Raw genomic sequence first — 14,966 nt, 5'->3', positions numbered from 1 at the left:
CACTATATATTGTATTTATTTATATTTTGGACAGCAGTTACTTTTTCTTGATGTGTCGGCCTTGCTGCGCTGGCTACTCCGGCACATACACATTTGTACCGGTGTTTTCCTTACCTTCCCGTTTACCGCTGTCCGCTGGTTTTCCTCCCGTAGCCATGGTAACAGTCAGAAGCCTTTTAATTGCTGCCCAAACACTCCTTTCATCATAGCCATTGTTATTTTTTGAAACTTTTCTTCACGTCCAGAGCGTAATCATCTTCCCGTATTTGTTTGTTTAATATTTGTGATTTTTCTATATTAAAGGGGATTTCTGTTGGTAGAGAAGTTACCATTTTTCTTCATTAATTAATTTGGAGGAGGGGCCCCACAGAGGCACTATCGAGCACTATCGAAGAGCTGCTGATACAGACTGTAAATATATCAAGAAAATTATATGGCGTAATCAAAAATATTGTTGGTGACTTAATAATTTTTTCACTATTTTGTGCATGTTTGGGAATAATTACTGTTTTTTTTTGGATATATATATATAAATCGTATCTGAGTATAAGTGCCCCCCCCCAGCCAAACTATGACAAAAAAGTGTGACTTATACTCAGATACAATTTATGTGAAATATGTTTTTTCCTTCATTATTATGCTTTCTTGGCTGGTGCGACTTATACTCCAGTGCGACTTATACTCCGAAAAATATGGTAATTATTCCCAGAAGTGCACAAAATAGTGAAATAATTCTAAAGTCGCCAACACAAATTTTGTTTACGCCATTATAATTTTCTTTTTTTCAATAAGAACTCACAATACTTGAATTATGTGACTTGAAATACAGAATAAAGGTGTCATCAAACCGCAATTTTGTTCAAAACGTGTTTACCTGCATGTACAGTACTTTTATACACTCTGTTCCACCTTGTGTGTCATGTGGTAATACAGGACGTGCTCTACTGTGTTTTAAAACTCCAAACACCTTCACTAGAATCATGTGGATGATTTCAGACCTGGAATTGCCAATCTCTACTGAACTAAAGGTAAAAGTAGGCCTGTCATATTAATTACAATATTGACTACCACTTCATGACATCACAAGGTGGAAAGGAGCATTTTGAGCTTTGGAGATGTATAGAATGAAGTTTGAACATTTTCCAGCAGCTAATTCTGTTAATTCTGTTACCGTGAGTTTCCTCCATAACCTCGCACTAGTGAAATGTGTTAGGTGTGATGTTGTGAATCTGTTGTAAACGAGAAGAATGTGACAGCTGGCTGAACGCAGACGAACTGGCCAGTTTCCAGGCTGGAGCTAGACGAAACATTAGTCTAAAATGAGGGATGCACCAACACCAATGCTGATTTCGGATTGCGATGCTCTGATCCAGAAATAAGATCTGTGGGTTGGATCAGCTCCAGATATCGGCTTAGTCAATAACAATGTAATCAGGTATTTACTGGCTGGAGTTGGCCAGGAACGTCTCACGATGCACTTTTATTTATAAAGTTGTTCTGTAGTTAGACGTATAAATAACAGTTATAAAAACAGTTGGATCACTTTTGTTATATGTTGTACACTGCCTGGCAAAAAAAAGTCACCACCAAAAAAAAAGGTCACACATTCTAATGTTTGGTTCTGTGGCATTTTTCGATTTTGCTTCTGCAGCGTCACAAGATTTATTTCCATCCAGTGTTGGCTTAATTTTACTTAGTTGAATCCAGGTGGTGACTTTTTTTTTGGTCAGGCAGTGTATTTTAAAGAAAAAAATTGAGCAGAGAGTAACTAAACCACTAAAATGGAAAGCTATAAAGGATATGCATTGCCCTTACAGAAAAAGATATTTTACTACCAACGTGAAGTTAATCAAGTCTATGAACTAGCATGCAAACACTGCATGCCTGTGGAGTTTAAAGAGGTGAAGAAAGAAGGTCCCATCCATGATGCAATCTTCACTGTTCGTGTAACAGTTGGAGAATTCTGTGCTGAAGCAGAAGCACCAACGAAAATGCTTGCAAAAAAGCTGGCAGCACAACGTATTCTCCTGGACCTGCTTCACCTACCTCCTCCACCCGAGCAGGAGAATAGTTATAGCAGGTTAAGGAAAAAAGGTAAACGCCCTCCTGGTTTCTGCTGGCGAGAATTACCCATGTTTAACCCAAAAGAAGACCCAATGCAGTGCCTGGATATGTTTGTAACAAAGTGGTGTGGAAAGCCCCCAAAGTACAGTGTAGTGGAAGTGGAAAGTGAGCGCGAGCCTCAGATCTATCACATCCAGCTGACTGTATCAGACCAAACTGTGGTGGGAAGAGGTGAGTCCAAGAAGCAGGCAAAAACAGCTGCTGCAGTCAAAATGCTCAACTTCTTTGGTTATAATTACATTTTCAACGAGCCACAACCAACTCCCCGGAAAGTGCAGCTGGATGTTACCCAGGAAGACTCCGCTCCAGTTTCCCCAAATCTGTTAAGTGAGGTTACCGAGAGTAATGAGTGTCTGGACGAAGCAACAGAAGATGCTTGTCCGATTCCTCAAGGGAACCAATCTGACGAGGAAATCCAATCTCCAACAGTGGACCTGCAACTGTCTGAAGCAGTTACCGAAGAGGCCACATCTAATGTTCCTCCAGAAGAACAATCTAAAACATTGAAACTCCACCTGCTGTGTCCAGATGTTCTTCCCATGTTGGAAACAATGGGTGTGATTCAGATCAACCACGGCACAGTCCAGTGGTGTGAACCTCAAGGACCTTCAGGTAGTAGAGAGTTTACATCTGAAGCAGCCCCAGTCCACTGACCTGAGGATAGTGAGGCCACCACATCTGAGGGGCAGATAGAGGAAACAGCCTCACACGGTACCCGACGTGCCTGAGGACATAGTGGCGCCTGAGAACGTGGCAGCACCCGAGGAAGCAGCACCTGAAACAATTGAGGATGATACAGGAACAGTCCAAAGTGACTTACTGGAAATAACAGGAGAATGTGGCTCAGAAGTTTCTAATGGTGACTCGTCCGAACTTGAGAAGGTCAAGTTGTCATTAGAAAATGCTGAAACATCCCCGGAGCCTCAAGAAATTGTATCTGAATTTTCACAAGAAAATGTACTGGAACATTCGCCTGCAGTAACTGAAGAACAGTCCTCTGAGATTACCCAGGACTCAATATCACAGGTCAGTGCAAATGCTGAGCCCCAGCAGGAGGTCCAGCCTGCATCGGTGAACCTACAGGTGCTGCCTGTGGAAATCCTGTCCCAGTTGGCCTTCATTGGAGTCATAAGAGAGAGATGGCATCATAGACTGGTGTGAACCAAACCCAGCCACCACTCACCAGGAAGAGCTTGAGGTCTGCAGCCCTCATCAGTCTCAGGCCATAGAACCCCAGACCAGCACCATACCAGCCCCATGTGTAACTACATATGAGTCAGGGGACAACAGGGAAGTGAATCCAGTTGAAGATGCCCTGCATAAAGAAAAACCTGAACTGGCCACTGTTTTAACAACCATAACAGAGACCAACAATGCACCTCCGGCACGCCGTGGGAATGGATTGTCCTTCACCCTGACACAGGCTTTTGTCAAAAAAATCTTTAAAATGGCTAGATGGCCCAATCGGCATGAGTCCAACCTAATGGCTGTCAGTCTGCATAAAAAGATCAAGGAGCGTCTCATTGTTGATGGAGATATCAGCTTCAAAGAAATGCAGAAAATTGGCAAAAAAGCAGCCAAACATCTCAAAGTGGAGTATGGCTCCGCTGGCTCCCTCCTGAGGGCTGCTCAAGCACAAGACACCTCAGCTTTTGAAGCAGCCGCTGTGACCCATCTCAATAACGCTCTGACAGCCTTCCACAACCGCCCCAAGTCCACCCTGTCACGCTTCTTCTGTAGAGTGAGGAGGGCGTTCACTTCTCATTAGGTCCAATTTGACAAACGTGTGCTTTTACAACCATTTTGATGGAAACAACGTTTCCATTGAAATGCATTAAAATACACATATTTGTTTGAATAATGTGCTGAAAACTGTCCACAACCTTTTCAGTTGGCCCAAAGTTTGACAACAATGTGCATTTAGTAATATTTTGATGGAACGAACAGTTCCTTTGAAATGTGATTAAAATGCAATTTACTTGAAAAAATAAAATAAAAATTGCATAACCAATGTTTTGCTTACTGTTGTGCTTCATTCATGTGCTCTGAATGCATTGAATATTTCAAGTTGTATATTTTTCAAACACTGAAGAATGAACAAGAGAAAAATGAAATGACTGTACCTGGGGTTTTGGGGGGTAATACATTATAGGTGCATTATCCATCCCAACACTCAAATATCTGGTCTTGTCAACATATTAGACGAAGACAACACCAGGATTAATGGCACCTGTTTGAACTTGTTATCAGTATAAAGACATCTGTCCACAACCTCAAACACTCAGGCCAAAGAGGATTAAACATGACTGGGTCTTTCAGCATGACAATGATCCCAAACACACCGCCCAGGCAACGAAGGAGTGGCGTCTTAAGAAGCATTTCAAGGTCCTGGAGTGGCCTAGGCAGTCTCCAGATCTCAACCCCATGGAAAACATTTGGAGGGAGTTGAAAGTCCGTGTTGCCCAGCGACAGCCCCAAAACATCACTGCTCTAGTGGAGGTCTGCAGGAGGAACTACCAGCAATAGTGTGTGAAAACCTGGGAGAGAAACAGAAAACGGTTGGCCTTTGTCATTGCCAACAAAGGTTAATAACAAAGTATAAACAGAGATAAACTTTTGTTATTGACCAAATACTTATTTTCCACCATAATTTTCAAATAAATTCTATAAAAATCAGACAGTGTGATTTTCTGGATTTTTATTCTCATTTTGTCTCTCATAGTTGAAGTGAACCTATGATGAGAATTACAGACCTCTCTTATCTTTTTTAAATGGGAGAACTTGCACAATCGGTGGCTGACTAAATACTTTTTTCCGCCAATGTAAATAGATACACAATTGGAGAAGGTGATGTGAACATGATCATAATGTTGTCAAATGTGAGTCACCAATAGCTGAGTCCAGGTACGTTTACTGTTAAGGGGCCCAGTGACACATTTTGCTTAGGGCCCCCTGAAAGAAAAGAGAATCTAAAACTAACTGGACAGAAGCCAAACACCTGTGGCCCCTTTGGCATCAACTAGTTTCAACTGTAAACAACACTTCACTGTTTGTATTTCGTCTAATTGTCTTTTACTTCGTGTATTCCTCAGGATTCAGAGGGTATCGACATAATGCTTGGAGTCAGTGCCAGTGGGCTGCTCATCTACAGAGACCGCCTCAGAATCAATCGTTTCGCTTGGCCAAAAATCCTCAAGATTTCTTACAAGAGGAGCAACTTTTACATCAAGATCCGTCCTGGCGAGGTTTGTTTAAAGGGCCCATGTTACGCTACGGTCTGATCTATGTTATAATGTTGTTTCCTCATCACAAACAGACCTGGAGTTGTGTTTTGTTTCATTTATACATGTTTAACACGCAAACTCTGCAGATTTAGGCTTCTCTCAGACAGAAAACACTCTGTTACACCTTGTGATGTCATCATGTGGTGTTACAGGAAGTGCTCCATTGTGTTTTAAACTTCACACACCTTCAGCTAAAAGTAAAACTAGACCTGTCGCAATAACTGCAATATCAACTTGCTGGAACAATAGATTTTGGGGCTCAATATTTATCATAAACTTGAAAACTACCACTTCATGACATCACAAGGTGGAATGGAGCATTTTGAGCTTTGGAGATGAAGATAGACTAATAATAAAGGGTTACTCAAACTAGACCTGTCGCGATATATTGCTGAGGTAAATTGAGATGATAAATGATGATATTGAAAGCAAACAAAGCAGAATTATCCTCCAAAAAATATTCTAAATGTACAAAATTGTTAAAAAAAATATATATAAAAATGAGCTGGAAAAAATAAATGATGAATGCAACACTTAAGTAATAGTTTGTATCTGTAATGAGTCATAGAAGTTTGTAATTCAATGTTCTACAGAAATCTTATTCAAATCTCAAATTTCATTGTACAGAAAAATAACCCAAAAAAATTAAAAACAGTAGTAAAAAGAAAAAGTACTCACGATAAATACTGACCCCCAGAAAGTATTGTTCCATCTAACCAGTGGTGGATGAAGTACTCAACCTTTGTTCCTTACTTAAAAGTACTGATACAGAGGTAAAAAGTTTCTCAAGTAAAAGTGTCACATGAGAAAATCTAGTAAAAGTACCTGTTTAAAAATCTACTTTAAGTGTAAAAAGTAAAAGTATTTCACATAACTGTTGTTCAAAATTGTAAATATTTTGGTCACAGTAACAATATGAATTAATTTCTGAGTTTAATTTATTTTTGTTTGCTCAAAGCCGAAACTTCAACTCGAATACTTTATTCAGGATGTTTCCACGAACATGGTAAAAATAACCATTCAGATCATATGAAAAGTACTTTTTACTTTTCAGTTCTGTTCTAAAATGTGGTGGAGTAGAAAGTACAGATACTGCTCTCAAATGTAGTGAAGTAAAAGTAAAAAGTATCCAATTTAAAATGTACTTAATTCAGTTGTTTGGTATCTTTTTTTTTACGTACAGTACTTTACTACTTTTACTTCATTACCTTCCACCACTGCATCTAATATATTGAATGATGAGTAGAAAGTACAGATACCTGCTCTTAAATGTAGTGTAGTGAAGTAAAAGTGAAAAGTATCCAGTTTAAAATGTTCTCCAGCAAAGTACAGACACCTAAAAAGTTGACTTAAGTACAGTACTTTACTACTTTTACTTCATTACCTTCCACCACTGCATCTAACACACACTGAACCATAAGTCGATAGTAGTATAATAGTATTTCTCGTGATAGATCTAACTCAAATGAAACAAAACACAACTCCAGGTCTGTTTTTTGATGAGGTAACAGCATTATAACACGCTTTAATGCTCACAAGAGTCCATTCTGTGTAATATCGTCCCTTTAAGTTTTACATTATCCCCTTGTTCCACTGTACTGTCACCGCACGGACAGCTCCACTTGAAAATCTCATCTCCGCAGTGAAAGCGCAAAGTTAAGCCTAATTTAGTAAAGAGCCACAGCTTCAGATTTCATTTCACGGCGTCTCACTTGTTAAATGTACATCATTGTCTTTCCCAAGGCGGCATAAATAGTCATTTCACGGCTTGATAATAAAAGTGTTACTTCAGTTATTCGCATATCCAGTATTTTCTGAGCGTTTCGCATAGACGGAGGTTACGTTTTCATTCATCATTGTTCCCTTTCTTTCGGTGTTATCCATTCAAGAAGATTTACTTTTTTATTAAGGATTTTAGCAGCAGTTTTACGCCGTGCCCTGATTTTCAACTCACTAATAAGATTATGAGTTGCTGTTTTTGAGCCCAAGGGGGTATCTCTCGTGTACTTAAAACCCACTGTTATACTGACATTGACGTCTTTATAGTGAAAAGTGGGGCCATTCGGAGCATCTATCTTATTAAGTCAGCTGTCAATTTTAGTTCGCCTCAAGGGCTGGTTTTGTTATATTTTTCTTAATAACTGTCTATATTTTTACTTTTTGTATGTTTTGTGAATGGAATAAAACTGTAACAATAATCTACTCTAGTCCAGTGGAAGTACGTGACAAAGTAAAAGCAGTAAAGTGCTGTACTGAAGTGAAAATCTTGGGTATCTGTGCTTTACTTAAGTACATTTTAACGTGGATAGATTTGACTTTTACTTCACTACATTTGAGAGCAGTATCTGTACTTTCTACTCCACTGCAATTTTGAAGTATTTTCTATTATAGTTTAAGACATGCTGAAGTCTGAGGGTTTATTTTTAACACGTTCATAGTTTGAGCAAACAAAAATATAATAACAGCCAGGAAAAATCAATTTCATTGTTTCTACTGAACCAAATTCAGCACAAAATCAAAATAATAATTGCACCACATTTGAAGCCTTATAAGGTCTCAAAATCTGCTCAAAATACTTTCACTTTTTACTCTTTAAGTACATTTTTAAACAGGTACTATAACACTTTTACTTGAGTAGATTTTGTCTTTCTTTGCTCCTGTATCTGTATCTGTACTTGTACTTAAGTAACAGAATTAAGTACTTCCTCCACCACTGCTCTAGTCTATAAGAGCGAGATGACACTTACTTACTTTAGTAGTTAGTTTGTTTCTAAAATGAGTCATAAAAGTTATTTATTCAACCCTCTGCAGCTCAAATCTTATCCGAACAGAAAAATAACAAAATGTCCCCCATTAGTGAAACGATAAATAAAATACATAGGATGATAAGTAGTGGTGGAAGAAATATGCAATTTAGTACTCAATTTAAGTACAGATACTGGAGCAAAAAATACTCAAGTAAACGTATCACATGAAAAATCTACTTAAATAAAAGTATTAAAGTACCTGTTTAAAAATGCACTTAAAAAGTAAAAAGTAAAAGTATTCCGTGTAGATTTTGAGTCTTATAAATCTTCAAATGCAGTGATTTTGATGCTGATTTTTGTTCAACAGAAACAACTGAATAAATATTTTTTAGCTGTTTTTATTTGAATATTTGTTGCTCAAATTATGAACATGCTAAAAATAAACCCTCAGCCTTTTCAGCAGGGCTCAGACAATCATGAAAAATACTTTTACTTTTCAGTTAAGTCCAAAAATGTAGTGGAGCAGAAAGTACAGATATTTGCTCTCGAATTAGTCAAGTAAAACTAACACGTACCCACTTAAAAACGTACTCGAGTAAAGTACAGATACCTAAAACTGACAATAAGTTGACATAGAATGCATCGTGACAGGCGTCTCGGTCAGGAGGACTCCCTATTACTGGAAGATTCGTTCACGTCTTTGGTTGACAGTTTTCTTTTACTCCGACTCATACCTGGACGACTGCGGGATCACACAGCCACGTCTTTAAATTGACGGAGACATCGTAGGCTCTCGTCTTCCCGTTGAAACTCCCTCATTCTCGATTTTAGACTTCACTTCACTGTCTCTCCTCACTTTCTCACCCCTTCCCCCCTCACCTCTGCCCCTCACCCCCTTCAGTACGAACAGTTTGAGAGCACCATAGGCTTCAAGCTGCCCAACCACCGGGCTTCCAAGAGACTCTGGAAAGTCTGCATCGAGCACCACACTTTCTTCAGGTAAAAACACACACACACGAGCGCTTATTGATACACCATTGTTGAGGCGCTAATTGCAAAAGCACCGGCCTTAAGCTTTTGATACGCAATACGTGACAGCCCACTCAAATGCATTACAAAGACGTTATGTTATGTTAGTGGTAAACAACTGGAAAGGAATATATTCACAGCTATTGTCGATGTCTGTGAATTATTATGCAAATCTAGTCTGGACAAAATATGCATCGGAAAAATTGTAGGTATTTGTTCTAGACACCGTTGAACCTGCTTTAAACACAGATATGGGCTACTGTCTAGACAACTGAATGCATAATGAATTCCCTTAAGGATCTAACGTTAACTTTTACTGTCAGTTTGTTCGTTAAGAAACTGAGAACAGAGGGATACAGGGAAGTCTCATGATTGACAGCTGCCGTGACCAGTCAGATAACATTCATTCTCAGCTTGTCGAGAGCTGTTCTTTGGTTTATAGCAAAGTATCAAGGGAGCAGGTGGTGCCGACGAAGCTTTCCTCTCACTTTCAAGGATATACTGTTCTCTTATTTTATACTTGGATCTCCGAAATAGACTGCCTGGTCAAAAAAAAAAAGTCACCGCCAAAAAAAAAGGTCACACGCTCTAATATTTCGTTGGATGCTGGTCAAGTCTGACGCTGCACAAAGCTTCTCCAGCTCATCCCAAAGATTCTCAATGGGGTTAAGGTCTGGACTCTGTGGTGGACAATCCATGTGTGAAAATGATGTCTCATGCTCCTGATCCACTCTTTCACAATTTGAGCCCGATGAATCCTGGCATTGTCATCTTGGAATATGCCCGTGTCATCGGGGAAGAAAAAGTCCATTGATGGAATAACCTGGTCATTCAGTATATTCAGGTGTCAGCTGACCTCATTCTGCTGAACCTAGACCGGACCAACTGCAGGAGGCTCGTACCTATTTGCTTAGTTAAATCCAGGTGGCGACTTTTCTTTTGACAGGGCAGTGTATCTTCTCTCCACCTATTTTTACCTTGTTTTTAGTCTATTTATGAACAAATTTGAAAGTCTTGCAAACCAGTTGACAGATATGTACCGTATTTTTTGGACTATACATCTCACCAGCCAAAAAATGCATAACAACGAAGAACAAAACATATATAAGTCACACTGGACTACAAGTCGCATCTTTTGGGGAAATTTATTTGACAAAATCCAAGACCAAGAACAGACATTCTATCTTTAAAGGCAAGTTATAATAAAGTAAAGAACAACAGGATGAATATCAGTACATCTCGCTAACGCTAACACATTTATATTTATTCAGCTACATGAAGAATAGACAGAACTGAACACGTGTCTGGTATGACTCAGACTCAGGAGAATGATTTTCTTTTAGGGGTATTTTTGTTCAGTCTTTTTCAGATATCTTTCAAATTACCGTAATGTTGAAATTTTTAAATCTCAATGGTACAGAAGTAGTAAATACAATAATAATACAGACAATAACGAAGATATAAGTCGCACCCCCGGCCAAACTATGAAAAAAAGTGCAACTTATAGTCCAGAAAATACAGTAGTTGTAGCATTTTGTTTTGTTTTTAGCCGTCTGATAGCAAACACTTAGAATTCATATGACATTGTTTGCACACAGATTGGTGTCTCCAGAGCCTCCTCCTAAGGGCTTCCTCGTGATTGGCTCAAAGTTTCGGTACAGTGGGCGGACTCAGGCCCAGACCAGACAGGCCAGTGCCCTCATCGACAGACCCGCCCCCCTGTTCGAGCGCTCTGTCAGCAAGAGGTACATGCTTCCCCGGAGCCTGGACGGAGGTGAGGACGACACACAGAGAATGAGAAACAGGAAAAAACTTCAGCCAGCAATGTGTGTGTGTGTGTGTGCATATGTCAATCTGGACTGAAACGGCACAAGAAAATAACTGTGCCAAACAAAAACACAAAAATAACATGTATATAAATAAAGAAGTGAGAATAACGAGCTTTATTTGAGGCAGAGTCGCACCATGGCGAGGTGTAAAATCAAGTTTGTGAATTGTAGAGCTCTTATGGCTTCATTTATCAAGCGTTTGCTCATGTGCTAATCAGCTAACCATGCTAAAAGAGGAGCTAAAACCTGACGCAGTTTCTCACAGACGCTGAAGAAGATGCAGCATGGTTTTACGCCTATGAGTGAATGAATATTTTTTGGATGACATGTGCAAACTCAGTGGAGGAGGAAATGGAAATGAGGTTGTTTAGCGACTGCTGCCAAATTTATTCTAACTTTGAGACCGAAAACTATTTGATACAGGGTGTCCAAAATGTCTCTTTACAATAAAAAAACAACGATTACAAAGGCAACTGATAAGATATCTTCATTAGACTTGTTCTATTGTACTCAGTGGATTCCATAGTTTTGTTTTGTTGTTGTTTTTTTACCATTAATACACCTCTATATGGGCACCATGAGTCGCACGAAGCACATGACAAGACAGGACTGGATTTCTTACCATGTTCCCTGTAGCAGAGCCTCATCAATGGTTCAATCACATCTATATCTTTTGTTTTAGTTCAGTAATGTCCCGTGTCTTTGTTGATACGTGATGTCTTTAAACAAAGCCCCATAGAAAGAAACCCAGAGGTGTGACATCTGGTGAACATGATGAACGCAGCCATGTCTTAATTAAAAAACTTTTATAACCACTGAGTATAACAGAGCAAATGTAATTAATATACCTTATCAGAAAATACTAAAGACACTGTATGGACACCCCGGAGAGACAGTCCAAACGTTTTCAAAGGATAACTGCTGCAATTTGAGCTCCTTTAGAACATTTGATAGTGATTTAAATGCGTTAAAATGACCCACAAAGACTGCTAAGTGGATAATGTTGTTTTCAAAGCTGCTGTGGTGAAATATAAACTCTTTACCTCTGACATTTTGGCCCTGACTGCTGCAAGTCCTCCACTGTCCCGGAGCCCTCCACAGCAGCTGTCCATCAAACTGTGCTCTCACACGTCTGTCCCACGTCCTGTTAGGCCCAGTCTGTGTGTGTATAGAGTTCTGGATGACGATGATGATGATGTGTCCCTGTCTCTAATGCCACATGTGTATATTTCCACAATCCATCATCCCGTGTTTGACTTGAAAGTGAGAAAGGATAATGCGGGTTAACCTGCTGTTCAAAGTGTTCACGGGTCCCGTCAGACGCGACTTAATCCAAACGTTATGTGACTGAAGTAGGGCAAACACTTCAACTTCAAAGCCCACAGGAGCAGAGTCCGCAAACTCCTGCACGCTGCTCAATACTTTGATTTACATATCAGTTTTGCCGCAGAGATAATATGCGCATTTCCCATTGGTAAATCACACGCAACACGTCCACAAACTGCACAAACTATTTTTTTTAATACTGATGGAACATGGAACGATCACTGGGGCTCTTAAAGTGTCCCACTGGAGCATCGCTAAGCTAAATAGTCAAAATATTACTCCCTCCTGAACTGGAAAATTGGTCAAATCTGAGCCAAAATCCTGTTGAATTTAGCACGTATGAACATTTACTGTGTTTTTAAACCAATGTTGTACCATTACTATAGATGCTAGTAGCTGCAAGTTTTCCCCAAATGGACTCTTTCTACCTGAGTAGCAAAGAACCGGTTCAGAGTTGATTACCATTTACCATCATTTGAAAATATGTTACATGTTTAAACCTATTTTTAAACCTATTCACTCTTTGCTGTACATTGTAATGTTTGATGAAACGTTATTCTCTATTACTGACAGCTAGTCATTTGATGTTGTCTTTGAGGACTTCAGGGACCGCCCTCCTGCTGGTCCCAGAGTCAGGACTAAACATGGGGGATCATCGTTTCAGTTTTCTGCTGCCAAAACCTGGAGCAGTCTTACAGAAGATGTGAGACAGGCCTCTACTTTGACAATGTTTAAATTCAGGCTCAAGATAGTTCTGTTTAGCTGTGCATTTGACTGAAAGGGTTTTATTCTGCACTCTTCTCTTTTAATGTTCATTTTATGTTGTTGTTTTATGTTGTTATGTTGTTATTTATGTTTTGTTTTGTTTGTATTGTGATTTTTATGTCTTTCTTATTCTGTAAAGCATTTTGAATTACAGTTGTCCCTCACTAAAACGCAGTTTACTTTTCGCGGCCTCACTGTTTCGTAGATTTTTTTAGTGCAATTTCACATGCTTTTTACAGAGTATGAACGTGCATTGTGTTCTGCGTCCTGATTGGCTGTTGGACTGTAGACCATTGTCCATCAGTCTCCTCCGTGCCGTGTCTCCTGTACAGTACAGAATGTGTTCAGACAAATTTACATAAACGTTGGATCGCAGTGTGACTCTGAAGTGCTGTACGTTTGCAATTTGTTTTCTCCTCGACAAAACCCACAATGTCGATGAAACGTTCTGCACCGACAAAGGCGCCTACGAAGATTTGAACTTTAAGAGAGTTTAAACAAGAGAGAAATGTGAGAAAATGTTAATGCCTGTGTGAGAAAAGTGTATAAAGTGTGTGGTGAGGGGTTTTACAGCAAAAACATATAGAATAACTGTAAAAAATAAAGCTGATACTTCGTGGATTTCAACTATTGCTGGTTATTTTTAGAACGTAACCCCCGCGATAAACGAGGGACCACTGTACATATTCACAGTAATATGTGTTACAACATGCTCATATAATAACATTTTTTTCCCTACTATAGTAACAGATTGCATACATATAAATAAACACTAATATATCTCCTCTGTGTGTAGCCTCTGCTCTCGGGGACAGCATGGACCAGCTGTCTCAGAGGAGCTCCAGTGACCGCACACAGTTCATGTCCAGAGACGATCTGGACCAAGAGGGAAGTCTGGACCTGGATCACGACCAGTACCACTACGAAGACCAGGACCAGGGAGACTTCACAGACCAGGAGTTAGACCAGGGTCCAGGCCAGGGTCCAGATCAGAGATACAGGTCCACCCGGGACTCTGAGGTCTCCCCACCGCCCATCAAAACCATCGAACTCAAGGTAAGTGATAAACGAGACACAACTACGACTGTTTTTAAAATTTCAGAACATGTAAATCAATGTAATTATGAAACATTCTTCAGTTATTTTTACATTATTAAATCAGTTTTTGACTAACAGTTGTCACTAATCTTCCCAGTTATTTAAAGGTCACCTAACATGTTCTTTTTATAAGCAAAGAAAAAAATTGTACATAAAAGTTTTAATTGATTAGGTTTTGCGTTTAAAGGGCCCATAGTACACAATTTTCTGATCTGTTATAATGTTGTTTCCTCATCACAAACAGACCTGGAGTTGTGTTTTTTTCATTCCCACAAACCCTGCATTTTTAGGTTGAGTTCTTCTCTCAAAAAAAACAAAAAACCTCACTCTGCTCCACCTTGTGATGTCACATGGTAATACAAGACGTGCTCCACTGCGTTTTTAAACTCCATACACTTTTACTAAAATAATTTGGATAATTTCAGCTCTGGAATTGCCCGTCTCTACTGAACTGAAGGTAAAAGGCAGCTGCTAACCCTATTGTGTCGGATGCTATCATCGCTGATACAGTTGCGGTTGCGGACTTTCCATTACCGTAACTCTGCAACCAATTGTGCTTCATGTAAATTCGTCTCAAAGCAGCTCTTTAAATATTTTACTGTCATTATGGTAATCTGCTTACGTTGTCCCTCGAAGATGACGAATCAGAGCGCGGTCAGTTATTCAATGCGTCAAAGGAAAAATATGGATGGATATGTAAAATAGAGGTAGTTGTGTGAAAAAATGCAGTACATTCTGATACTTTACCATGATTTTTATGGCTA

General features: G+C 39.4%; 1 protein-coding gene across 1 annotated transcript in view; it reads left to right on the top strand.

Annotated features, from left to right (window-relative positions):
* si:dkey-178k16.1 (band 4.1-like protein 1) overlaps positions 1 to 14,966 on the top strand; it is a 103,751-nt gene that overhangs the window by 73,879 nt on the left and 14,906 nt on the right. The window contains exons 9-12 of the mRNA XM_055223170.1: positions 5,217 to 5,369; positions 9,057 to 9,154; positions 10,783 to 10,958; positions 13,901 to 14,160. Of these exons, the coding sequence (XP_055079145.1) occupies positions 5,217 to 5,369; positions 9,057 to 9,154; positions 10,783 to 10,958; positions 13,901 to 14,160 (687 nt within the window). The remainder of the gene's footprint in view (positions 1 to 5,216; positions 5,370 to 9,056; positions 9,155 to 10,782; positions 10,959 to 13,900; positions 14,161 to 14,966) is intronic.

This window comes from Periophthalmus magnuspinnatus, chromosome 7 (assembly GCF_009829125.3).
Source record: "Periophthalmus magnuspinnatus isolate fPerMag1 chromosome 7, fPerMag1.2.pri, whole genome shotgun sequence".
NCBI lineage: Eukaryota > Metazoa > Chordata > Actinopteri > Gobiiformes > Gobiidae > Periophthalmus > Periophthalmus magnuspinnatus.
Note: the sequence above shows the minus strand (reverse complement) of the source record. Positions and strands in the feature narration are given on the sequence as shown.